Consider the following 26,987-nt stretch of genomic DNA (forward strand, 5'->3'; position numbering starts at 1 on the left):
AGACTTTCACATCTAAAAAGAAAAAAAAAGTGCATCAAACTCATGATAAACCCTGGGGAATAAAGGGAAACTCCTTCCTCCAAAGATATTTTTTTTTGAAGGATGGGGGGGAAGCAAGAATAGAATGTTTAATCTACATATATCTAAGAAATCTCCCTCACCTGCCTTTCCAAAACTCACTACCTTAGTAGGAAGATATTGGAGCTGTGTGGAGGATACTCACTTCACTACAATTCTACCAATTTTTGAATAAAAAAAAGAAAATCTCAGAACTGAGGGCTTCTAGGACTTGCTTCCTTGGTATGTTTCATTCTCACGAGATTTAGTATCTTAGCTAAATACTACAATGGAAAAAGCATACACAGCTCCAGGTATTTTGCTCTGCACCACAGTGGAAATACTACAAATGAGAACCCCCCCGGCACACAGGCAGGGCCGCCCCTACAGGACGCAGGCCTGGGAGGACGCGCAGCAGGGCCTTGCTACCTGTCAAGTTGTCTGCGGCATCACGTGTGCCTGAGGCAGACTCAGGTTCACACGAGGACATAATATGCGATAGAGCCCAAAGCGCAGCATGATGAAACAAAATATTTCAATAAACAAACATAGCTTTCGTTGAATGTTTATTAAATACACTACAATTGTACCTTATTCTGTAGTTCTTTAAATCATTCACACATAAACTTAGTAAAAATGTACTTTATAGAAAACCATCAGAAAAACTAAAATAAAAACAAGAACACACATTTTACACACATATTAGATAAACTGAAAATGTTAGGAATTATTTTAATAAAGGTGATCATGAAACATAAGGTGGCTTGATTTTATTCATTCTGATTCCAGACCATGACTTCAGAAGTGTTAACGATGAAATGTGGGTGCAAACATGTCTGTTAACAACTGTTTAACAGTGTTTGAGAAACAGGACAAAATATTTTTTTCACAAATACTTTTCTAAATCCATTCTCTACCCCTCTTCCATTAAGAGAATTACTTGTGCAGACTGATGAGGCAAAAAATTAATTCCTTTTAAAAAACAAATTAGAGCCTATTCATTCACAAAACATGCAGAGGGAGAATTCTGAGCAGGTGTTATTGCGGGACTGGTTAAAAGTGAGCACAGCCACGTAACAGGCTATACCTTTACTTCTTTTACAGGAGTCTTTCCCCCTCCTTTCTGGAAGAGGTGCCCTTTCAGGATATGGACTATAAAATGGCATACAACGCAAACACAGAAACCAAGAAGTTTGCAAATTCTTTATATTTCCAGCTGTTGCGACAATATTTTTTGAGAGCTAAGGTTACCTCTAGCGGCGAAACCAGAGCCAGCTATTAAGCAGCCAAAATGCTACAGTAATTGAATACATGACCATTTCTCTTTTAGCACGCTCTTTGTTTTCCTCTTCTAGAAGCTGCAGACGTCGATTTAGTTTGATTATCTAAGTGAGGAACAAAAACAACAAAATAGAAGCTTTCATGCATGGAGTAATTGGATTCTTATAAAGTAGTATAATTTGTCAAAATAATTATTACAAACATGGAAAGTTTCATTTGGAGCAAAATAAACAAAACAACATATAGTAAAGTTAGCGATGACAGCTTAAATTCACGTACATACTATTCTCCCTTTCCCATCTCCAAATTTCTGAGTTAGAAAGGGTATGTTTTCCTTCCTTACCTGATTTGATAGTGAGGTGGGCTAACCGCTGCATATTGCTGTTTTGGTAGAAAAGACTAAGCGTACACGGAGGCAGGAAAAGACTAAGCATACTACAGTGGAAGGGTGCGGGACTCCCGCCCCTTCTGAGTCGCTGCCACTCAGCCTCAGTTGCTCATCTTTACCCTGCTTTAACTTCCTTCTCTGATGTACTGAGAGGAGCCCATGAATGAACCTGTTTTAGTGGGCCCTGCGGGGTGACTCCCGACAGGGGATTAATTCTGTACCCTGAAGCTGGTGACCCCTGAGATGCCCATCACTAAGTGGCCTCCAGACTGCCGGACTCCCAAACTGGCAACAGAGCAGAGAGAGCTGCAAGGTAGCAGCTCCCCTTGCTGCTAAGTCACAAATATAAATTCTGTGGAATCTTCTTCTTATTCCATTTCTGTTACTTATCTTAGAAATTCGTAGTTTTTCAACCGGCTTTCTACTCCTTTTAAACTTTCACAGCACGTGTGTGACTATTTTATTCATACTGACTATATATTTGTCCTCTACTAGTTCACCCTCTAAGTTAAGGATTAAATGAATGTTGTGAAAACACATTCAAATTACACTTTCAGAAAGCAAGGTTGTTGGTGTAATTGTGAATTCATGGATAAAAGTCAAAGAAACCACTTCCTTCAATGGGCAAAGTATAAAGAAATACATGAAAATATGTAACAACTTATGATATAGCTTCCATTTATGTTTCAAAAAGTGAGACTCAAAATGAAAAGCAGTATTTGCTTCGTATTACCCTTGTACTATGTTAAATCTTTAAAATGATATTCTGATTTATTCTTACGCTAAAATATTTAGCTTCTTAATCTTTACTTAGAACTACTTTATTTTCATTCATTTCTCCTCCATGTCTACCTGGTAATTGTGTCTTACACAATTAGAACATGGAACATGCCTTCCCCATGTGTGTATGTCGTGTGTGCTTCTAGAGGCTGGGAGTACATATAAAAATACACGTGCATTGTAGTTCTAACGAAGACTTACAACAGGAAATGAGAAATTGGTACATAAACACCCTCTGCACACTGAGAAGTTTCCAAATGGACTTCTCAATTTTATGGCTTTACTGGTTTGCTAAAATGTCAAGATTCTTTGTTATTTGCCAGAACTGTATCAATCCATTCTGGTAATACTGTTTTATGCTGCTCAAAACATGTAAATAGTGGTTTAACACATCTTTAATCAAAATGGGAAAATCAATTATGGTTTAATAAATAGTCTGATAGTTAAGATATTTTAATTCGTGAGTTCCACAGGAGAGAAAACGATGAAATGTTAGAACTGCCACGTTAAACATCCTGTGAGTATCACTGAGGACTGCATCTTATTTGGCAACTGAATACCTGTCGTCTTAAGGAAACGGCATCCACAGCGGTCATGTCATCCGCGGTCCCTTCAACCACGGCGTCTATATTTGAAATGCCGTACCTAGCAGGAGGAAATAAAAACACGATTCAGTATTAGGGGAGCACTAAGAATACCTGGCAAGCGCTCCGTGAATTGTTCAAAGGTTGGAATTTAACAGTATGAATTCCTAAAATACTTTACAATCTGGGTTGTTAGTGATAAAGGAAAGAAAACAACTTAAAACTCCTATCTTCAATGTTGGCAGTGTCTTGAAACTTTGACAGTAAGAAGCAGTCCTGACTAAAGGTGTAAGTAAGGAGACAGTTTTCCACTCAGAGGGACTGGCTTCGTTAGAAAGGATCCCAGGCGGAAAGGACCTGAGGGCTGCCACTCTAGCAGGGAACAATGTACAATTCTTACATAAACTTAGGTCCATGTGCGGATGCAGACGTCCCTGCTGAAACTCACGGGCGGGGGACACTAGCTAAAAAAAATTAGACGGACCATTTTCTGATTTCTTCTCCTCTTCTCATTGCCTCTTTTCTTGCCATTTCTACTCTTTGCTTCTTATTTCCAATTACTTTCTACTGTAAAGTCACCTAAATACATCTTGCCACTACATTCAGATCACGAACTGGCTCAACAATCAATTTTTAAGTGGCTACGTATAAAATACTAATACTGGAAAGCCACTATGACAAACTTCAGAGAAAGCAAATTAAAAAGTACTTCTTGCCCTTGCTGGTGTGGCTCAGTGGACTGAGTGCTGGCCTGCGAACTACAAGGTTGCTGGTTTGATTCCCAGTCAGGGTACATTCCTGGGTTGAAGGGGCCTGTGAGAAGCGACCCATATCTCTCCTTTCTCCCTCCCTTCCCCACCTCTCTAAAAAGAAATAAACAAAATCTTTAAAAAGATAAAGTACTTATTATTCAAATGCAGTTAATTCTAAAAGGACAATGACTTTTAAATGAGTAACAATGAACTTCTGAGCAACAAATATACACAAATACTACTCTTCCTCTTTGCCTAAATTTCCACTTTTTAAATATATTTTTAATTAACAGCTTTAATAAGATATAATTTACATACCATACAATTCACCTCATATGTTTATATCTATTTTAATCCTGTATGGATATTTCAGTAAAACGATCTGAATGACTAGATTATGAAACCGAATTTTAAAAGTTACTCCTATGTAATCTACAAAGTTGGCACATAGATCATATATTCTAATATTTCAAGCAAGTTCCCATTATAAAAAGCACATTACCACATTACCACACAAAGGGGTACGAAGAGAATTATATTTTTCATCTAGACATGTTAAAAACAAGTCTATTCAGAAAATCCTTTGTTTTAACTACAATAGAAAATAATCCAAAAATACTCCAATCAGGCAGCTGATTATTCTAAACATTGATTTTAACTAGACAGGTTGCAATTTCAATAACATGGCATGCACCAACACTAGACAATCTAGGACAATCTCTAAATGTGCATTTGACAGCTAAATCAACTTGCTTTCTCACTAACTGCCCTTTTCTTCATGGGAACAGAGTGAATACCCTGTAATACTGAGAGTAACTGCATTACCTCGAGAAATAAGCTACGATGCTGGAACTATGGGATTACAAACATTTTAACTAATGATTCCTTTGAACATCATGACAGAATTCAATGACTGGTAGGAAAAAATAAGGGTTGAAGATGCCTCTTCTCTATAGCTTATCCCCAAACAAAACTTTACTATTTCTGTGAGGTCACACATGAGATGAACAATTGGGAAAAAACCCCAAACAATAGATGCAATTGCTTCAAAGGTCAAGGGACTTGGACTGAGCACAAGGAATGAAGTACAACTGAAAGGGATTAGTCACAATTTAAATCCTGAATTAACTAAGGTTTTCAGTGTCTGTAAAGGAAATCTTCATTTGCAAACAAATCTAAGGATATGGCAAAAACACTCTATATAATTCAACTTAAAACAGAAAAAAATTACCATGTGTTTTATACTAAAACCTGTATTTATCGGAACTAAAAACTCTGAAAGGAATACTAAGTGAGGTCACTGGTTGAAAACAGATAAAAGGGCCACAACCTTAAGAGTAAGCATACAAGGGAAAACTGACAGAGGGCTGAGTTAACGCTGCACGGAGACAAGGCAGCAAAGTGCGGGGGGACCGCTGAGGCACTAAGGGCACATTGGGCGGGACTCCTCGCACTTGAAAGAACTATAATGAGAAACTGATGTTTCCTTCCTCCATTGCCTAAAAATGAGTGTGCCAGCTTCCTCTCAGCATAGACGTAATGCTGCCAGTTTTAAACCTGCTGCTATAGATAATGTATTTGTACTAAAGCAAAATTCATTCTGAAAAAATTAAGAGTATTGGTATCCGTATACTAACAAAGTTTCCCCCACCAGAGGATGGGAAATGAAGGTTTTGGAAGTGAGAATGCTCAGTATTTGTGTGTGCCATTCTAGCTGTCCTTGTGCTCGACAGAAGACACAATCCCTCAGATTAAGCACATGTGAAAGGGTGAAAGTGGCAAAAATAAGAGAAAAACTGAAATCAACGGATGACAAAAATTCTTAAAACTAAATTCCCTTTATGAGTATTTAATTTCCTCAAATGGTCAATGCTCACTCCCCCAATGTAAGATGATGCCTCACACACAGCTTTATGTACACACTGAAAGCGACGTTATAGACAGTTAACTAAGAGAGAAATGCTGGACAGAACCTCAGGCAACAATTAAAATGAGGCACATAAAAGAAAATGTAAGATCTTTTCTGTACTAGCATTATCTCCTCTAAGCTATTGAAACTATTTAAATAAAATATCTAGGATACATGATATGTATCATGATTGTTAGGCATTTTCCTCATCCTCTGGTGGCCAAATGTTACGACTGACTATTAACTGTTCTCAGAGAAAAGCAGGACGTACTCACAGGGAAAAGATGTAGAAGTTCAAGCTCAAATATAAAGGCATGGCTACTACATGCACTAGCCTGCAAAATGAAAACTCAGTCAACTATTCACCCTGGTAGTTACAGTCTCAAAAATTACCTGACGTTGTCATGATGAGGATTAGAAGTGGCGGCAGCAGACCCACCACGCAACACAGGTCTAGGGCAGGTTTTGCAGAAGGCAAAAGACAGAATCAGGAAACAGAGAATAAAAGCAAAAACAAGACAAATAAATGTCAAATACGATTATATTGTATGTTTCAGTACAATATATTTCAAATACTTTAAGCATCTTTGTCTCACATGTCCTCCATTTTAAGACTTTCATAAATGTAATATTTTCAAAGGATTTAAAAAAACAGAGTAAATCTACAGTTACATAACAAAATAGCACCAAGGTAGTATTTTTGTGTGCTTACATTTTAATTTATGAAATTCAATTTAGAGGACAACTCTATATAAAAAGTACAATCTCTCTCCTCTAGTTGGAAAAAAATCCCGTCAACTTTACAAGCATGTCAGGAACTGGTTAGTAGCGCCCGCATGATCATGGTTGCTCATCTGATACCAACACCCCATTGCGAAAATTAAAATTTCACCAAGCTCCTATTTCCCACATTAGCTTCTTTCCCCCATTATTAATTTTGCTTAGTGCCTCGTATCTTAACGTAGCTGTGTCTCATTCCATCCCTGAGCTCTCCAGAGCAAAACTGCAAGCCTCGGTTTTGGAGCTGAGGAGACCAGGGGACGTGCTTTGAAGGACGTACTATAGCATATTACAGAAGCATCGATGTTGAGCCTGAGGCCTGAGAGACAACCAGGAGTGACATACAGGGCCGATGGAAATGAAGACTAAGGTGCACTGGAAAACTTTGTGGGGATATTCACTTAGTTTCAGTACATACTTTGTTTCTAGAAAACAATTAGCTCCTTACCTAGGTAAGCAGTGACCTTTCCAATACATCTTATTTTTTAAAATCAGAAAATAAAAGCTCCACAAGGTCACTGGTAAATTCCCCAAAAAGTAATCAGCAATAGTTACAAAACAGAGAAAGAAGGTTGGAGTATAGGATCCATATAAGGATTTTAGGAATCATTACACTGTATTTTGAATGTCTCATTCTCTAAGTACTGATCAGATTTAACCTGAATTTAAATATCAAGGCAATTCTAAATTATAGTAATCATTTAATACCAAATGCACTAGTTGTTTTTTTATTTTTTTGTAGTTGACACAGCTGTAGAATTTTGGCTATAATACAAATCACTATTTATCAATTCAATTTATTAAAAAATTTTTAACGTTCAGCTTTTATGTTTCCTAAAGGCACTACTGGTGCTTAAATAAATTTTTGGAGCCCAGAGGATAAGAGATTCAAAGACTTTTGGAGGAGATCTGTTAGAATTTTATTTTGTTTGCTAAAGAACAGTGAGAAATCACATATGCTTGAGACAGTTTTTAAACTTGTCCCATCCTACTGACATATTTACTCTGTGACATTAGGAAAACTGTTACTTAACTACCATCTTACATTAAATGAACATAAGAATATTTAAATAAAGCAAACACTGTGTGGTACCTAAAGCTTTTTAAAGAAATTCACACTAATATGCTCAAATGGATCTGCCATATTTAATATATTCCACCACAGAGATTCCCTTTTATAATGCAGAGCCAGAAAACAATACAGTTACCTTTCACAACGCATTTCATTTTGTCTTCTTACACTGGCAATTGACACATATAAAAGTCAATTAGATAGGCATTTGGCATAGTACCACTTTCTACCCTAAGTATTTAATACAGTAAAAAATCTTTTTTTTAAGTTTGATAAATATGTTGAATATGTTTTGTAATTAAAGTGGCAAAAGGGAATGAGATCCAAGGCTCTACAAGTTCCAGTATTAACTTCTATATTGACATCCTTGAGTATATAAATGATCTGACTTAATATAGTTTCTTTGTTTAAAAAAATGGAAATTGCTACAATAAATAAGCAATTTAATTGGAGAACCAGGAATTACACACATTTAAAAAAACACAAATTATAAATAACAAACACTGTTTCAACAATAACTCTACATTCTGGGTTTTCCAAGTAACATATTTATACAGACACTTGCAAAAAATAAAAATTTACATATTAGTTTCTTATTCTATAAACTCAAAGCTTGTACAATCTGCTAAATAAAACTGTAGAAAAACAATCAAGCCTCTTCTAAAATTAAATCTTAAGCATGACTACCATGTCAATGTTTAAATAATGTTCTTACATAGGAAGTCTCTCTTTAAAAATGTTACTATTTTACACTGGAGAATGAGATATGGCACTCCAGCAGATGGCAGAGGACTTAGGCATTTTCTAACCAGCCAAGGACTAAATCATAACAACATTTAAAATCCAAAGAACACACTTAGTGCTTGTCCCAGGTGTTCTGATAAATAAACTTTTCTAATGTTTAAGATTTAACTTTGTCTTTATGTTGAGTTCTTACAAGAAAATGAAAATATAATACATAAATATTTCAACAATGTCCCTTAAAGTGTAAACTACAAATAGTTCTTATGTCAAGCAACTGTGAATCTGCACTATTTTATGATAATAAAGTAGACAGAAAGTCTTCTTCCTTCCCTCTCTTCCTCCCTGTCAAATAGTCCTAGCTTAATTTAATTATACCTGATGTGATAGCGTAAGGCCAAATATATTGGTGTAACAGCCAAGAGTAATCAAAAAGAAAAAAAAGATGGACAGAGCAAGAAACATGAAAGCACTTAAAACTTTATAAGCAGTATTATTTTATAATCATGCAAGTAGACTATTATCCAAATTTCACATTCCTAGTTCTTATATCTGAAAAGTCGTGCTAGACAGTTCTTGTAGTAAATATAAACCCTGATTTAGCATTTACAATTCTGATTAAAATTTTCCAGCATTTAGATTGTAAGAGATTGAAATACAATGATAAAAAAAACTAAAACCTGGTCAATAAAGCAAGCATCCAATAAGACTAGTAAGAATCTAACCCTCCAGGCTCCAAGTTACAAAAATGGAGTGTATCCAGGAGCAAAGAATTACTAATAGGACTACTTTATGAATTTTAAAAATCTCATTTGAGTAAGAAAATGTAATTCCTTCCCAGAAAAGGGATTTTAAACTTATCAGTTTATTAGAATTAAAAATAAATAAAATAAAACTTCACTTAGGGCTCAAAATAGTTTTTCATAATTTTTAATGTCCTGGGGCTTTGTCATCTAGTTATTATTTAATTGATATAGGATTTATGAATATCTTCCTCATTCAGGTATTTTCACTGTAATGGCATTTGATATGCTATAACCTGACCTAATAATTTGGTCTCTTCTAAGGGCCTGTTGTAATTGAAAAGTTAAAGAGGATACCTGGGGAAGAATGACTTTAAGGACAGAGCAGAAAACAGGCCTTTGGAAATATTAGTTCTTAAGTGCTAGGTGCTTTATATTCAGTACCTTTGAAGGCTCTCCGACCACACTAAATAAAGAGCTGGAGGTCATTATTCCTATATCTTAAATAAAAGTTATGGTGGTGGTGGTTGTCAGGGGGAAGGTTCCTCTTAAGAATCCAGAAAGCTAAGTAATATTATACCCCCCTTCTTCTTTTTTAATGATGAGAAAAACGAGGTCTAGAGAAGCTAAGCAATTTATCCAAGGTCATCACGCAACTAGATACTCAGTGGGGTGGATCAAGACTGAATCCAACTGACCTCATGAATTCATGCTTTTTCTTCTAAAGCATGCTGCTTCTTACAGGCTCCAAATATTCTAAGATAGTATCGAAGCTTCAAAGAGCATAAAAGGAACGAGAAACCCTTGGGGAAGAGGATATATATGTGTGTATATAAAACTTCCCCATTGACATAAGCTTTCTCTTTTAAGCTCTTTCTGGTACAGCTCCAAGTCCCTGGGCCCAAATGAATACCACTTTCAGATGAACCCTGGGAGGGCTCAGAAACACTCGTTGAGCAGTATGGACAATTTCCTTGTGCAATGTGGGGAACACCTGGAGCTTGTGTGAGGATCAAAGCATTCAGCAAGAAAGTTTGTCCAGAGCAAGCCCTAGACATATCAGTTCCTGAGGTAAGAAGTTAGGTTTACTAGAGGAGCCAGCTGCATTTATTGGGTATTCCTCAAAATGCAGAAATTAACAGTCTGATAAAATGATCACGAAAAGTTGAACACTGACTCACAGAATTACTAGATAAAATGTTAAAAGAGTTGAAATGAAACTGATTGTACCTTTCCCATATTATGCCAAAAAACTTCCCAAATTTCATCTTTTAAAAAACACTATATAGTAATGAAGTAAGGACAAAAATAATGGCAAAAAATGTATTTGTATAAACAAGTCTACTACTGCTGATTTTACTTGATGTTCTAAAGTGAGATGTTATCAATACTGAAAAATACCAGATTTTCAAAAGACAACAGCACCTGGGATTTTCTATACAGGCCTAGAAATCTCTAGAGAGAAGAATTAAAAAAAAAAAAAGTCCTGGCTGCTACACTGACATCATTGTCTCAGATCGGCTTCATTAATGCTACCACGTTAGTATCAAAAGACTTACTAAAGAACGTTAGTATGCTTTGGTTCAGCGCCCTACACAGTAGCCCTTGCATATGCCAAAATGGAATCAAGCTCTTAGAACAGGTCAACAAAGCCTTTGGAAAAATCTTTACACTTCCTGTGTACAGTTATTAACGAACTATTCTCCCTGACTAAAGAAAAGCTAACAGAATCTGGTGAAATGTGAATTTTGGACAACGATTACAAATTAAAGGAAAGCAAAGCAAACTATTTTAAACCATTGCATTTTAGAAAGAGACGAAGGTGCAAACACAAAAGGAAGACACCACAGTCCACTAAAAAAAGCCAAAAAATACTCAATGAAGCTGGCAAGAGTCTCTGATGGCCAATCACCTGCGGTTTTCATCCAGCACATCCAAGATCTGCTGGTAAGCCCTACGAGTAGAAGACTGGATAAGCGACAAAATGCCACGAGCAGAGGAAAGATTAGCTCCATCTTCAGGTAACATACGGGGAGGACAGACCCGAACCTGTTGTGGCGATGGTGTCACACTGTTTATATAAGCACAGCAAATGAAGGAAAAAAAAACAAAACACTCAAGTCAGATTTTTATAAAACTTCAGCTGAGCAGTTTCCCCAGTTATATTTTAAGAATTTTCTTAATTTTCTTTCCCCTTTTTCCCCACCCTTCATTTTGCCCTAAGAAAACAGTCAAATCAAATTAATATATCAAATTGTTTTAAAAGACCAGCTGCAATGCAGCACCTGTAACTGTGTAGCCTTAAACATGCAAGTGAAAAAATGAATTATGGAAGAACTCTGGAGAGGAAGGGACTACAGCAATGAGCATGTTCATCCGCCAGCGCCGGAGAAGCAGCGTTCTTTATTTGGTGTGTATATTTCAATTGAGCAGATCAAACTGCTAACAAACAACACTGCCCTGCAACTGAGGGATGATCAGACAGTAAGACAAAGAATTCTAGGAGAGAGGTGTCAAAGTTTAAACACATGGACTGAAAGTGATCCCGTGAACATGCCATTTCAAATATTTCACAAAGACAGTGAAGCAAGCTGAGTTTACGAGTAAATTTGAAAATGAATTCAAAGTTTCAGAAAGCTATAACAAAAGTATTTTAATTTTTTAATTATATTAAAGCATGTGATCAATTTCTGGCTAAATGACTAACACATAAAACTACTCTCGATTCTCTGAATACAGTGAAAGAAGACAAGGATACTTCTGAAATTACCCAGATGGATGTTAATGAACCATCTCTGGGCTAGTCAGGGACAGCAGATTGACATTTTTTCCTGTGTGAGCTAAGAGTCACGATTTCTCAGGCTCCGCTGCCAGGGCTTCCGAAAAGCTGAACACATATGAATGGAGCAGTTTTACAGTTCTAACCTGAACTCGAAAGGCTGGTGTATTTTCAGAGACTTGTTTAATGTTAGAGCATGATTCGCTGTTTGTATTTAACTGATATACGGACTTGGCTTCTGGTTTGTTACAGAAAGGGTTTTGTTGATATAAAAGGACTAGGACCCGGAGGTGCAGGCTCAACATTTTTTTTTTTTCAATGTCAGGTTAAAACACCTTAGACTAAACCTCATTCTTGTGTATAACGACCAAAAAAAAAAAAAAGAAAAGAAAAAAGAAAGAAAATGGAACAATGAACAACCGAATAATCTTTTATTTCTACTTGAGTAATCTTCCCTAACTTAACGTGTATTTGTTTGGAAACCACAAAATAAGTGGGATGATTTTTGAACAGATAGCTGTCATCTAATATTATTCCCAGAGTCCCAGAAAATTAAAAACAAAATCTTCTCACAATTTTGTGAATAACTTTGAATGTCTTAATGATCCAAAGTGAGAAGTAGAATATGAAAACCGTGTTTTCCAAAGACTACTTAGAAGAGAAAGGTCTAAGCCATTCTTGGCATATTGGGAAATTAATGCCAGGGTTGATTTTCACCATAGGAAGCAGACCCAACGGTGTCAAAAGAACTGTAAATCTTCAGATGCAGGCTAGGCTCATGGACAGTCACCCTAAAGGTCCAGCCAGAGACCAGAAACTTCCTGGTATGTATATAAGCCGACTTACCAACTGACCTATTGTACTTGGCAAAATCCATAGTCTGCGTCCAAGAAGAGTAAAAAAGTCAGTCTACCTGGACACAAAGTCCAGGTGCTAGTCTTTCACTCAGGATTCTCTTTAGGCAGCACAGGGAAAACCTGAAGCTCTTGCTCTTTGTGAGAAAAGTGTCACAAGAGGCTAGAATCAAAATGTCTAGTTTCGTGCCACGCAAACAATACATCCTATGCTCTTCTTGACAGAGCTGACACCATACCTGGCTAAATGTATCTAAGCAAGTTTTAAAAGATTAATCAGTACAGTATTTATTGATATAATTAAAGGTTTTCTATTTTGCCCCTTAAAGTGAACACTTTTGCATATTATTCTATATTAGTAAATAAATTAGCTACATATTACTAAAGTCTACAATAGTCAATATTTAGAATAACCTTACAGCAACGTCGATTAAATAAACCCAAATCCATGAAAAAGTTTGATAGATATTCATCCATTAAAAATTAAAAGAAAAGAGGGTTATATCCTTTGAGAGAAATCATTTTGTCAAAAAAGCAAAAGGAACTGTTAAAGTTCTAAAAGGAGAAGTATTTCCTGACCATGCCCAGGAAATCAGGTGTATTTATATAGTAGTCAAGCATAGAGTATTTTAAGATTAACTGCAAGGAATTCTTAAGATAGAATGCACAGAAGGTGGAATTCTAAAACAGTCTATAAGATCTCTTCCAATTCTAAGATTCTTTGATCATCTGAAATTGAAATAAGGTAATAAATGGAAATTAAAAAGCTTATATGAGCCTCAATTATAACTTAAAAATTATGTAGAAAAAGATAAGTCTATCAATACTAGTGAAGATATTTCATCAAAGACCAACATAGAAAAAGCATACTTGGCTTTCTGATGGTTTATCAAAAGAAATTAAATTTTCAAAGACATATACCTTTTCCTTAATTTATACGGCAATCCATCATAAACAGCAAAAAAACATACTAGGAAGTATTTTTTAAATTGATGACCACTTCGGGCAGTATATATATAGATTAGCCGCTCTTAATTGTTAGCATATATTTTCATCTCTAGATGAACTAAGTGATTAAATCATAAGATGTCTAAAATTACCCTAATTAGAAGCAATAAATACTTTAGCAATTTTATAAAAGCTTGAAGCAGTCTTGCAAGTCTTTTTTTATAAATAAACAAATTTAAGAACAAAAAAGAACAAGCCCCGTTTTAGCACTCAGTCTGATGCACCATCGAAACGGCCCCCGCCGGCATCAGCTGGGGAGGGGACAGCGCGGCTTCCGGAGCTGGGTTTCGCCTCTGCCCACACAGCTACCCTGCCAAGCAGGACTTTTGGGGTTTTTGTTTTGTTTGGTTTTGACAAGTGAGCTACTGTGAAAAAATAAAAAAGTAAACATATCGCAAAGGCACTGAGATTATTTAGCAAATGTTATATTAGTAATTTAAGAAAAATGCACTTTGATGATAAATTGATCCTAGTAATGTTATAAAACAGCAAAAATATCAACATTTTTTCTTTTATAAAAGATTAGAAAAATTGGGAGAAAGCACCAATATTTACCATGTTATTTCATTAGTAGTAGCTCATCTCATGCTTACATAAAATTTTATGACATGAGTGTTAAATTAACACTAGCCAACGTCAAAACTCAAATTTACTTGGCATAACTATGTCATTATTAAAAGGAAAGTCCAAAGTCAAGTACCTCTTTCATAGGAATAATGTTTCTCAAACTGTGAGGATAACCTCTTTAGTGAGGCTCAGCCTCTTCCAAAAAAAGAATAAAGGTACAATAGTGAAAAAGGAGATGAAGAACTTTCACTGAGATACATTTCTCTTGAAATTTTAAATATAAAGAAAACTTTAATTTGTTGCCACTATGTAAGGCAATTTACAGTTCCTAGGAGCATAATAAGAGAATGAGAACAAGAGAAAAATCACTGGTTGTCAAAGTGGTTTTTGTCGCTCAAGAACTACATTAGCTTTTGAATTCTTATATTGAATGCCAATATTCCCCTTCCCCCATGGGTTTCATATTCTCAAAACGTTCTTCCAAACGTAATCTTAATCTATGATATTAAAAAAAAAAACTTCAATGACAAACCACACATACAATCGTTTCTCCTTCTGAGTCACAATAAAGCAAGACAGTGGACTAAAACTTTAAAAAAAGATCGGGATCATTATACTTGATTAAAGTTGAATCTGTAGAGAACCAAAGCAAAATAAAGATAATGAAAAAGGGTGTTTGGTCTTTATGTGTAAATTTAAAAAAAAATTTTATTGACTATCGAGGTGATACTGATTAATAAAATTACATAGATTTTAGGTGCTTACGTGTAAATTATTCCATTTTACTTTCACCTTTATACCCAAAATCATACATAACTTTCTTAGTTGGACCCATATCCTCCCCTTACCCCCCAAACAAAAGTATATGGTGACAGTCTGAGAAATCCTGAACCAGAGGTACTACAAAGCGAAAGAGTAAGAGAATTAGGAAATTATATGCAAATTACTTGGTGAAATATTAGTAAAACATAGCCTGCAAAATGAAAACAACTCCTACTCATGAAAAGCAGAGCAGATAAAATCTTACGTGTACTCCGGTGCAGAAATCGGTGCCTGGAACCTTGAAATTTTATTTCTTGGGGCAGAATCTGATCTGAGCCACCTTAAATAATAATTATGCTTCTTTTACATATTCAGCTTTTATAACACAAAGGAAAAGCTAGATACGATTCAACTGGTCAGAATTTATTTTCATATCTACAGCTGACCATAATCAACGCTACTATCTCTTGGAAATAGTGAAGAGGCCAGCGCTCTTGCTCTTAACTACTCCTACGTACTTCTATTCAAGCCAAGGAACAAAAGGAGAGACAGGCAAAGGTTCATGCACAATGACACACAATGTCACATTACAAAGAAAACACTAAAGTAGGTAAAGACAGCAAGGGTTTGATAATTCCTTTAGTAAAGGTGAAATATACCTCTTTATTAACAGTTTCTTCCTAACCTTGTTACCGACACTGAATACATAATATGCTCATTATATAAAATTCCTAAGGTTAAGTAAATATACATTCATAAAGATGAATTCAATTATAAATTGTAAAATTAATAATGGTAGGAGAAAAAAGGCAAGGATGTATTATCAACAAAAAGACAGTTATGTAACTTACTTGACATAATATGGTTAACACACGTATAACCACCATAATAAAATGTATAGTTAAATAACATGAGCATTTCAATGTGAAATATATAGTTAGATATTCATGTTATTTTTAGTACCAAAAATTAAAACATGAAATTTTCAGTTTTATTACACTAGAATGCCATTAAGGCAACTTAAAGAAAAAAGAAATCAAATATTAGTTAACTCTGTTAACCTTTTCTGTTATCAGGAACTCATGTTATTGATAACTGTGAAAATATCTATGAACTAATCATTTACTTTAATATAGTAGGCTGGTTTTTTATACATAATAGAGCTGTTCCTTTTTGACTGAACTCAGTTACCAATACTATATACTTTGTGAGGAAAAAAACAACAGAAGTGATGCTATACTCAGGCTTTCATTTCACTAATATGAGATTTTAAAGTAATTAAAGACCTAAATAAGCCATATGTTTATATAACAAAGAAGTTTATTAAAATCTTTGCTGCCTTAAAACATATTAAAAATAGAAAATAAAAGCTCTTAGGTCATATTTAATCATTCTGAGGGCAGTGAATATGAAGAAGCTATCTTAGCTGTAAACTATATAGCTTTTTCACCATTTGTATAATATGCTTAAATATTCTAGAAAAATGATTTCATGGGCTGGATAACTCAAAAATAAAGATGTTTTCTTAAAGCGTTTCCTTTTTTTTTTAACCTACATGCTAAATAAACAGCTTTGAAGGATGCACAGAACTGAGCACTTATGTTTACCAATTTTTCTTAAGTCTACTTTACAGAAGATTCCCAAAATAAGCAAATCATACTTTGAGAAGACTATTGTATACATTATAAATAATGCTACTGAAAAATTTTCACAATTGGTCAGATTTTAAGGCTGTAAAAAGTACTGCAATTATGTAAAACTGATGTAAATATTAAACAGATTTCAAACACTATTAGAAGTAAATTCTTTTCTCAGTTTCTTAGGCATAAAACATACACACACTTTTCCCTCCCTTTTCTTTTTTCCTTAAATATTTGAGAGTTAAATGATGAAACAGACAACACAGAGAAAGTTATGAAGGGGATACAATGCTAGTGGTTGTACTCACATGGAGTCCGTTCTGACCAGCTGTCCGTTTTGGCGAACAGCATTTTCACTCATAGAGCGCTCTCTTTTCAGCCTGCCAACTGAACGGACCTGTTAGGCACAAAGAAAGGGAAGAGAATGGAAAATATTCTTAGTAGCCTAGTAGTGGATAAGCATTGAAAGAAGTTTAAATTCAAGGCTACTCACAAAATTCACAAAGAATGTAATCAAGAATTGTTGTTAGGCATGTGTACTATAGATAAGACATTATTTAAGAGCAATTCCCAACAGTTTTTAAAGACACATACATGGTAGGAAATGGGATGTTTCTGCCTTTTTTTCTCCAGATTGTTCATGTTTGGGACAATGGCACCATGGTGTGAGGAAGCCAGGCAGCCACATGAGAACCCCATGGTAGGTGTACGTAGGTATACCAGCCAACAACCCTAGCTGAGGTCCCAGATGTGTGAGGAAACTTTCCGATTACTGTAGTCTCAAGCTACCTTAGGCCTATATATTGCAGAACAGAAACAAGTTTTCCCTATTATGTCTGATGCAAATTCCTTACCTACAGATTCCAACTGCATAATACAGTGCAGCCGCCACTGTTTCCTGGTCCTCATAATGAAGATTAAGCAGTCACTCCAACTTCCCTCTCCCCCAACCCCCTGGCAACCACTGATCTGCTTTCTATCTGTGGCATTGCCTATTCTGGATGTTTCATGTAAGTGGAACCATACAATATATGGCCTTTTCTGTTTGGTTTCTTTTACTTAGCATGTTTTCAAGGTTCATCCATGTTGTAGCAGGTATAAATATTTCATTCCTTATTATGGCTGAATAATATTCCACTACAGGGATATACTACATTATGCCTATTTATTTGTCAGCTGATGAACATTTGGGTGTTTCTACCTTTTGGCTATTAGAGACCTTTCTGATTTTCATTACTTGGAGGATGCTCGTGGCATCTAGTAAACAGAGACTAAGAATGCTGCCGAACATTCCAAGCATTCTACCATACAAAAGGATAGCCCTCACCACAACAAAGAATTATCCAGACCAGAATGTCAAGTGTTGCGTGGGTGGACGGGACACCTTGGCATAAGCTGCTTGCAAAACGACTACTGGAAAGTAAATGACTCGGGGGTATCACCTGATAGGTACTGAAGAGCAGCTGAATGAACCATCAGTGTCATCAGCCCGCAGGACTTATTTGCCCTTCTACTTCGGTCCATCTTCTAAAAGCCGCTAGAACCCTTGCTCCTTCCTCCTTCGCCTTGGCGCCCCGGTTCACTGCCTCTGGAGGGCTGCCTGACCCTTCTATGGAATCGGAGCACAGAGCACCATCGCCGCTCTCCTTTCAACAGGCAGCTAGGACTCAGATCAGAAACTCCTCCCTTGCATCGCGGAATTTGGCTCCTGCCACAGGATTTTAACTTTCATAACAATAATAGTTCTACACACTGTGCTTTTAATGTAAATTAGAGCACATGCTAAACACTTTACATGCATTATTACATTTAAATCTCACAATAATCCATACACTTGGCATTATTTTTATCTTTGTTTTAGAGCTGAGCTTTTGATTGTTAAATAACTTGCCCAAAGTTATTTGTTTAATAAGTAGCAAAGTAGGTCTCCAAAATTAGATCTCATTCTCAGCCTAAGTTTTCATCCCAGTATTATATACTCTGGGCATTTAACACATTTGACTAAACAGCAAAATAACTTAGCAGAAGTAAACCCCACAGAGACTTACAAAGCTAGGGCTACTGAGGGTATTTCTGGTGCTAAACTTTTTTCCTCACTCAGGCTTAAAGTAATCACTCAGAAGAAAGTGTGGCTTGTTTCCAAGCAGTTCTTCATACCAAGTAGGACTAAGTGTCTAAAACAGTGAGAGCAGAGAGATCAAAAGAAAACCAAAATTAGAAGAGTATCAAAGAGAGGGTTTCCTTTCTGGCAGAATCCTTACTCCGAGACAATACTGATGACAGCTGTAATTCCTAGAGGGAGCTCTGGGGAGCTGGGAACGGGGCCTCTAACTGGGAGCCTGCTGCGGTATCTTTTGTTGTGTGTAATGATCTTCATAACTTTCATTATTCCTTGCTACTAAAGAACTCTGTTATCTTCTGCGTGTGTTGGTATCCTTCCCTCACTCATCCCAGTATGCAGGAACTATGTCTCACAGAGTACTGTCTTACAATAATATTAAAAAAAAGTTTCTTAAATAAATAGAATTCTGCAAATATCTTAGTGCCTTTTCTACCATGTGAACTCTCAAATTTAATGTTTTTCACCAAGCAAGCATCTAGGATGTCCAAACTGGCACCTATGGGTGTATTTTCTCCTTTACCTCAGTAGAAACTTCCAACTTAAAAGACCGTACCTAGAACTAGGAGACTTTACTTCCCTATGTTATATGGGTTCCTTATCTTCCTTGGAAATACTATGTCAAAAATGAAAGACACATGTTTCATCGTCAAGAAACACAGACGTTTCACACAGTCTCATACTGGCCTCCAGACAACGCAGACTTTCAGAAGCTGTAATTGAAAAGCGTGCAACTACAGAAATCATCACAGGAAAGAAGCTTTACGCAACTGGCTGTGAATCAATGGCAGACACAAGATCTGAACTTTGTTACTAGTACCTGGTTAGTCCATACTGCCATATATAGGTCAACAGGTTATCAATTAGATACATGGTACAGTCATTAACTCAGTAGAAACTTTTCAGCAAGTAGGGAGAAGAGCAAGTACCAAGGGAAAAAAGAGCTTTCTTTGACCTGTTTGCCAGGCTGTTTCTGTAAAAAAGTGATGCATTAATCTTCTCCTATGCTAAACTTCCGAACTCTTTCTGTATTGCTGAAGGTATAGTGCCTAGTTCATGATTTCCACAAAGTCTGTTTTCCCCTGAAACACAGTATTTAAATTTTAAAAAATACCAAAATATCTTATTTGATGTTATCTATAAACCAGAATTTATAGTAAACAATGATCCATGCAGAAGGCTTTCATTACATTTGCTAATGATATGATTTATAGCCTCTTAACTCTTTAACTTTTGCTATTTTTTTATATTATTTCAAATTCAGCTGATGTTAAAAACTGTACTTACTTCTTCATTTTGAGGGGTTGGAGGAGGTCTTTCTAAATCCAGAAAATCTAGTGGTCTTTCACTTAGCGTAAGTACACGAGGTGGTGTTTTTAGTGCCAGAGGTTTAAAAGAAGTTGACTGAATGAGGTCAAGATCCCCTGGTCTTGAAAATGGAATGTCTTCATTATTACCTGGGAGTAAAAAAAAAAAAAAAAAAAAAAAAAAGGTTAAAAGAAGGGAGGTTTTAAAAAGCTAGTACTGTAAACTGAATTTGCCACTACATACCCACTAGAATGGCTAAAATTGAAAACTGACAATACAAAGTGCTGACAAGGATGTGGAGCAACTGAAATGCTTATACATCACCAATGAGAATAGAGTAGAGTACAACCAATTACAAAAATAGCTTGAAAACTTTTTTTAAAGTTGAACATAACTTAAATATGATCTAGCAATTTCACTCCCAGAGATATAAAAACACATGTCCTCACGAAGTTCTAAACAGGTACTAGCCATGAGGATGTAAAGTACAGTGTAGGAAATGAAGTAGCTAAAGAACTTACATGCATGACCCATGGACATGAACAATAGTGGAGGGAGTGCCTGCAGGAGTGGGGGGTGCTGGGTGGAGGGGGGCAAATGATAAATATCAGGACAACTGTAATGCATAATTAAAAAGAACCACAAAAACCCCTGAAGTTCTGTACATGAATATTCAAAGCAGCTTTATTCCTAATAGCCCCAAACAGAAAAAAATCCAAAGGTCCATCAACAGATGAATGGATACACAAATTATGGTCTATCTACACAGTGGAATTTTACTCAGTAAGAAGATATAACCGACAAGATATAAGCAACAACAAGAAATAATTTCAAAAACATTAAGCAAAAAGTATATACTGCGTAATTCCATTTATATGAAACTGTAGGAAAGACAAATCTAGTCTCTGGTTATAGAAAGGAGATTATGGTTGCCTGCAACTGCCAGGTAAAAATGGAATGATACAGGGCATCAGGGGTTTTTCTGGGGTAATGAAAATGTTCTGTACCTGGACAGCGGTCGAGGTTACAAAGGTGTGTACATTTGTCAAAACTCATTAAGCTGTTCACTTAAAAATGACACACTTTATGTGTATAAATTATGAATATATTACATCTTAATAGTTGATTAAAAAATATTGTTTGAAATTTCAGACTACTGTAATAAAAATTTTGAAAAAAAAAAGTAAGTTGCATTTCCCAGCTCCTTTTTAAAAAAACCCAAAAGTTTTCCGATATGTCAGGCAACTTAATAAGCAAATGTAAAATACCTGCCACTACAATCCTCTCTGGAACCTGCATAATCACACTGGCATTTGGAACTCCTTCTTGGAATTCTTGTTCCAGGTCAGCATTTGGTGGTGCTACCTTTAGTTTTTCCGGGACCCTCATTCGCTGACTTATACCTTCAGTGTATTCCATTTCATACTGAATTCGACTAATTTCCGCCATCTCTGCAGCAGTGGGAGAAGGAAACGCTGCCCCACTCACTCTGTGGGCAAAGAAATTAAAGAGAGGTGGCGGAGTGTTACAATGTTAGTCTTCTCTACATTGTGAAGTTAGATGACAATACCTTATTGAAAGAGCAAAAAGAAACTTCTCAATTATGAAAACTTAACACATACAAAGTAAAAATAAAAGGTGAAGAGAATGTTTCCCCAACATAATGCCTTCTCACTTGTCAGTTGAAACTGCACCTTGAGAATATCGTTTGGGATCAAATGAAAAAATTATTTTATAACCACAACATAAATGTGCATACACACATACTCTGTCTCTGCATAAATACGCATGCTGCTTATGACTCATAAATGCCTGAAAGAAAACTTAAAATTTCTTAATCAATTGTTTGAGGAAAATATTACAAAAATAATATTTGAAATTGCTGTCATGCACAAAAAACTTTAATGGTAAAAATCAGATTTATAAGCCAAATAAAAATTCTAAATTTGCTAAAAAAAGATGCAAGCCCTTGAAAATCACAAAATACAAATTAAAACTTCTCTTGCTGAATGTATATCTGATGATTGAGAAGCAATGAATTAGCAAATATAGCATATGTATTAATAAATCCTTAATGCATACATTCATTTTGAGGGAACAGTTCACATTTTTAATTTGTATTTAATATCATATTTACATGTATATTTTTTAAAAGCATGGCATGCCTTTAAGGAGGAAGGTGGTATGGATGCACTGATTAACCTCAGTTAAAGAAGGATCCATGCTCCAGAGCAGTGCAGCAGAAAGAAAGTTGCGCAGAATAGAAAGTGCTGATAAAAATGTAAAAGAGCATGGTCAGCCTAAGGCAACCAGCTTTCAGGCCACTATCTTTCAAGCCTATAGTACCAGCTTAACTGAATAAAATGTCACTGACCTTCCTATTGGTGGGTCACTTGCTTTTCTTTTACTCATTTTTAATACAGTAAATACACGTCTATAATAGCTACTAAAATACTGCTACCCTGTAGTTCAGTTTACTTTACAGAACATTCCCCCTACAGATCTGAACTGTTTTGGAGGTGCACATAACACGGACACTGCTTTTCCAGCTGTAAGAAAGAAAGAATAAAAGTCAGTATTCCAACAATTCATTTCATAAGAAACTATGAATAAAAGTAAGTATCTACTTAAAATTATTTCTGGATTTCAACAGGCTTGGGACTTGATCTGAGAAGTCAATTTTCAAATCCCTGCTACACAGAATTATTCTATAGCTCAAAAAGCATAAAGATGGTTTTGCCAACAGTATAAAAAAAAAAACGAATCGAATGTATAGAGAAATGAGCAGTCAGATTAGAAAAGAACATTGCCATAAAACGACTCATTATCTTCTGAAGGGGAAAAATCCTCTTCATTTTTTGACGAAGTACAAGTGAAGAAACCATGAAGAGAATGTAAAAAGCAGAAGTAAATGTATATGAAGTAATCTAAATATCTGATGTAGAAGTAGTGTTTTCTTTAAAAGGAAATAACTTTGAAAACCAAATCCTACTAAATTTTCAGCAAAAGATAGTGTATCTAAATCAACAGCAATAAAAAATTAAGGACACTATAAGTCATAGCTGGGGTATTTCTTAAACTCCATGTCAGAGATGTATTACACACCTTAACCTTCTCCTCACTGAGATGTTTAGGAGAGTTCTCAGAGGTTGCTCAGGATGTTAAGTCCTGACGACTGGTTAATTATGACAGCTAACTTGCTTTCCTATTCTGTATCCAAATGTGTGAATTTTAAGGATTTGGCATGCAGATGGTTTAAAGACTAAGAACACAGAGCTAACAGAGAAAATTTTTACTCACAAATGTGTACCAGCTACTACTTGCTATTTGGCACTATCTGCTTCTGTGCTTCATAGTAAACACTTTAACTTGCTTCAATGTGTACGTCCTGGATTTAGAGCCACTCTTGTCCCTGGAGGAGAAAAACAGGAGCTAACTGAGAAGCTAGATGATACCATACCAGTAATTCATTTCTGGAAATCCTCCAATGATAAGTTATCAAAGATGCTCAACTTTACATTTAAAAAAAACCCAGAAAAGAAACAATTAAAAAGCGTACCACCAATTTTCGTCTCCTAGACAGGGCCCTACAACCACTCATTAGTTCATGTAAGGTTAAATAAAAGACTGTCATCATTTCTGATTTGAATTTAGCAAAATGTAGATGAAAAGTACATAAGCTCAAAGAATCTTAATACAATATACACATATAAGTGTATCTATACATACATGTGTAGTAAGAAGGATCAAATGTATTGGGTAAACTTTTATTATTTAATTTCATGTTTATTTAATTTTATTCATTACTTTCATTATTTAATTCAAACCTGTAACACGTCCATATGGTACAAAGTACACAGAAACACCCCGAGAAAATAAAGTGTCCTGTGGGATCCTACCCTACAACCACCCAGGTCCCCCCAAGCAACCGCTATTATCAATTTTTGTGCATTATTCCAGATGATATACTCTTCCTATACTTGTGTGGATCTGAAGCACAGTAAAAGCCTGTATTGAGAAATAACACTGAAAAGGTGTATCTCTAAAGGATTATAGCCTTGGGACATTACAAAATAAAGTTTTATAATGAACAAGAGATGCAAATTGCTAGAGCATTATCTCCCTGAATTGTGCTACTCTCTACACTCCATTTATTGCATTTCAGTCTTACTAACTTTCCAGTAGGACATCCCACCGGTCTTAACCTTCCCTTCTATAGCAATATTGCATCTTCCGACAATCTCTGAGTGTATAGAATACCAGAGACTTAGGTCATAAACGTGGGCATGGAAAAGGCAAGTTCTGGAAAAAGCCAAATTACCTTGAAGCTGATCTTAGCTAAATTTAAAACCCTTTCTACGAAGATTTAATGCTGAACTGTCCTAATTACGAGGTTTCTGCTTAAGTAAAATAAATTGAAATCTAATTTTTCCCCTCCTTCACTAGACTATGGCATTTTTGGTAATAACTTTTGTCAGTTAGTAAACTTCTCATTTGGAGTTAAGATATTAATTCCAGTAGTTTTGTCACTTAGAATCTACTAGGGAACCAGTACAGATTTTGTTATAAAACTAAGGATGCAAAATTCCTCTCGGAATCACAGTGGTCCCAAATATCAGTAATTTACCAACTTCATGCATGGTTTTACCCATATTCACATAGTACATTTACTCTTAATTAAACTTAATCGTTAATTTGACTTTTAAAAATCTTAAATAAATGTCCTCTTAAAGGAAATTTTACATCACTACCTTAAACCATGGCTTAAATACATATTACAAAAACTATTTCAAAAACCCTCATCCATGTACCACCTAGTCAAGCCAGTCACATCCCACTCACGGAAAGTGTCCCAATTTGGGGGCACAATGATTCAAGCTTGACTGATTTTCTAGATCCGATCACTGGGACCCAGAGAAAAAGCCTAGGGAGTGACAGAAAAAACTTGGGTCAAATTGATCGTAGCTGCAAAGATTTACATAATTCTCTAATTACAACAGCAACAAAAAAGGTCTGTTTTTTAAAATCACCTATTGTGTGAACCTAGTTCAAAGTTTTTATACAGGTCACCCTGTTGGAGTCCTCTTCAAGCAACTATACTTAAAAAATGTATGTATTAGAAAGTTAGGGTATAAAGATCCAGAATTAATTTTAAGAAAAGTCACTGAGAACTTAGAAAATATAAACTACCGAATTTTAAACTCTGGTTATGAATCCAAAGAAAACAAGTGTGAACGCCAGAGGGAGGAGAGTACCAGCCCAACTTCGTAATCCTTAAAATGAGGCAGCACCATCAGACAGGAAGGACTAAGACACACAGTTTCCTTTTGGAAAGAACAGCAAAACCAGTTCACAAGCCTTCGTAACCAGAAAGATAGGAGGACCCCCGCCCCCTCCCACCCCGCAAGTTAATTACGTGGGAAAAGACGACCAAGTACAACTAAATGGTTCTAATTCTCTCCAAATCCATTTTCCTAAGGGATTTTCCTTTGGGATCTCATTAGCTAACGAAATTGACACAGAAGCAAGTGTTTTTCATCTAGGGACACAAAACATTTAAGATCCAGCAGCTCCAGTCTCTCCGCCGGTGTCAGGCCTGCGTGCAACTGATTCTATTTTGGCGAACAAAGAACAAGGACCCCAGGCTTTTCTTATCTTCTGCAATTAAAAGATGCCTCCACTTTCGAAAGGGTTCTCCTCCCGGAGAGTAGGCGCCCGGCTCTAACGCGGGTAGGACGCAGCCGGGGTTCCTTCCACCCTAGTAGGAGGACTCCCGCCGACCAAGGTCAGGGGCTCCGCGGCACCAGAGCCCAGCCCTCCCCGCATCTCGCCCCTGGGAGAAAATCAATCCAGGGAGCATCTCGGGCATCTGCACCTGCGAGCAAGATGTTCTCAGGCTGGGCCGACCTGGGCCTCCCGCGGCTGATTGGGCTTCCAACGAGGCCTTTCTTTCCCAAGACAGATTTTTCACAAAGTAAAAAAATACAAATAAACAAATAACTACTTTTCAAGACGGCAGGTGTCTAGCTCAAGGTCATAAAGATGCCAGGGCCTTGGAATGGAAACAGGGAACGCGACCAGCAAAGCTCAGCACATCCCTAGTGTTTCCCAACACCCAAACTATTTTCTAGACGAAAAAGGCCCAAAATTGATCGACAGCAAGAGACAGCGAACTAGAAAGGGAGAAGAAGTTGGGTCCAAAACGTTTGCAGGACAGTTTCCCCCCAGGGCCAGGGTTGGTGGTGGGGGAAAAGGGGAGTCCCCGGAAAGGCGGAAAGCCAGGGCTTCAGGCGAGAAGCCTGGGGTTCGGGACTCAGGCGAGGGTGACAGCACGGACGCGCCGGGGCCACCGGGGGGCCCTCGTCACGGCCTCGGCGCCAGGCTGCGGGGCCCGGGTCGGGAAGACGTCAGTACTCACCCCTGGGCCCGGTGGAGGGTCCCCGGCGGGGGCCGCCGCCCGCCGGCTCCCGGGGCGCTCGGGTGGGTGCTGTCAGAGGCCGTTGGCCGAGCGCACGGAGGCGCCCGGGCAAAACACCGGCCGGAGCGGCCCGCAGCGGGCCGGCAGAGACGCGAGAACCGCCGGGGCTGGCCCCTCTCAGCACCCGTAGCACAGGCAGGCTCGTGGTCACGTGACGCAGGGGCGGGTAGACGCGAGACGCTCGCTTAGGAGCGGGGGCAGTGACCCAGGCGATCCTGTCTGGAGGCACGTTTCTTGCCTGGGCGGTGCACCAACCCCAGGGAATTCCTTTTCACGGTACGTGTTTGGGTCACACATATACTAATTAGAGCCGTGATCGTTAAGAACATCTTGTTTTACAAGTAGACCCGCGGGAGCCAGTTAAAATAACTATTGTGCAGAGCTA

At 36.9% G+C, this 26,987-nt stretch overlaps 1 protein-coding gene across 10 annotated transcripts; it reads right to left on the reverse strand.

The window, feature by feature from the left end:
- Nucleotides 1–632: 632 nt before the first annotated feature.
- MFF (mitochondrial fission factor) lies at nucleotides 633–26,741 on the reverse strand. Of its 10 annotated transcripts, XM_054585592.1 has the most exons (12): nucleotides 26,543–26,741; nucleotides 23,425–23,536; nucleotides 22,499–22,673; nucleotides 21,393–21,613; nucleotides 20,104–20,273; nucleotides 17,006–17,094; nucleotides 15,323–15,397; nucleotides 11,000–11,158; nucleotides 7,740–7,772; nucleotides 6,145–6,204; nucleotides 3,067–3,151; nucleotides 633–1,442 (listed from the first exon to the last, which is right to left on the reverse strand). In XM_054585592.1, the coding sequence occupies exons 3-12, from the start codon at nucleotides 22,534–22,536 to the stop codon at nucleotides 1,311–1,313; spliced, it is 1,062 nt and encodes a 353-aa protein (XP_054441567.1). In that variant the 5' UTR covers nucleotides 22,537–22,673; nucleotides 23,425–23,536; nucleotides 26,543–26,741; the 3' UTR covers nucleotides 633–1,310. The 10 variants fall into 10 exon arrangements, with proteins under 10 accessions (XP_054441567.1, XP_054441571.1, XP_054441570.1 ...); XM_054585596.1 differs by lacking the exon at nucleotides 22,499–22,673; XM_054585595.1 differs by lacking the exon at nucleotides 15,323–15,397.
- Between the last annotated feature and the right edge of the window lie 246 nt (nucleotides 26,742–26,987).

The sequence above is a fragment of the Pteronotus mesoamericanus genome, unplaced genomic scaffold, assembly GCF_021234165.1.
Source record: "Pteronotus mesoamericanus isolate MK-2021 breed Mesoamerican mustached bat unplaced genomic scaffold, CSHL_Meso_final contig_90, whole genome shotgun sequence".
In the NCBI taxonomy this organism is placed as follows: domain Eukaryota; kingdom Metazoa; phylum Chordata; class Mammalia; order Chiroptera; family Mormoopidae; genus Pteronotus; species Pteronotus mesoamericanus.

Excerpts from the sequence above, each read along its gene's own strand:
- MFF (XM_054585592.1), bottom strand. The coding sequence starts at position 22,536 with ATGAGTAAAAGAAAAGCAAGTGACCCACCAATAGGAAG. Across the intron at positions 15,398-17,005 it reads CTGGTCAGAACGGACTCCAT|GTGGCTCAGATCAGATTCTG; the intron begins GTGAGTACAACC and ends TTATTATTTAAG. Across the intron at positions 6,205-7,739 it reads AATGAAATGCGTTGTGAAAG|ACCTGTGTTGCGTGGTGGGT; the intron begins GTAACTGTATTG and ends AACCTGCCCTAG.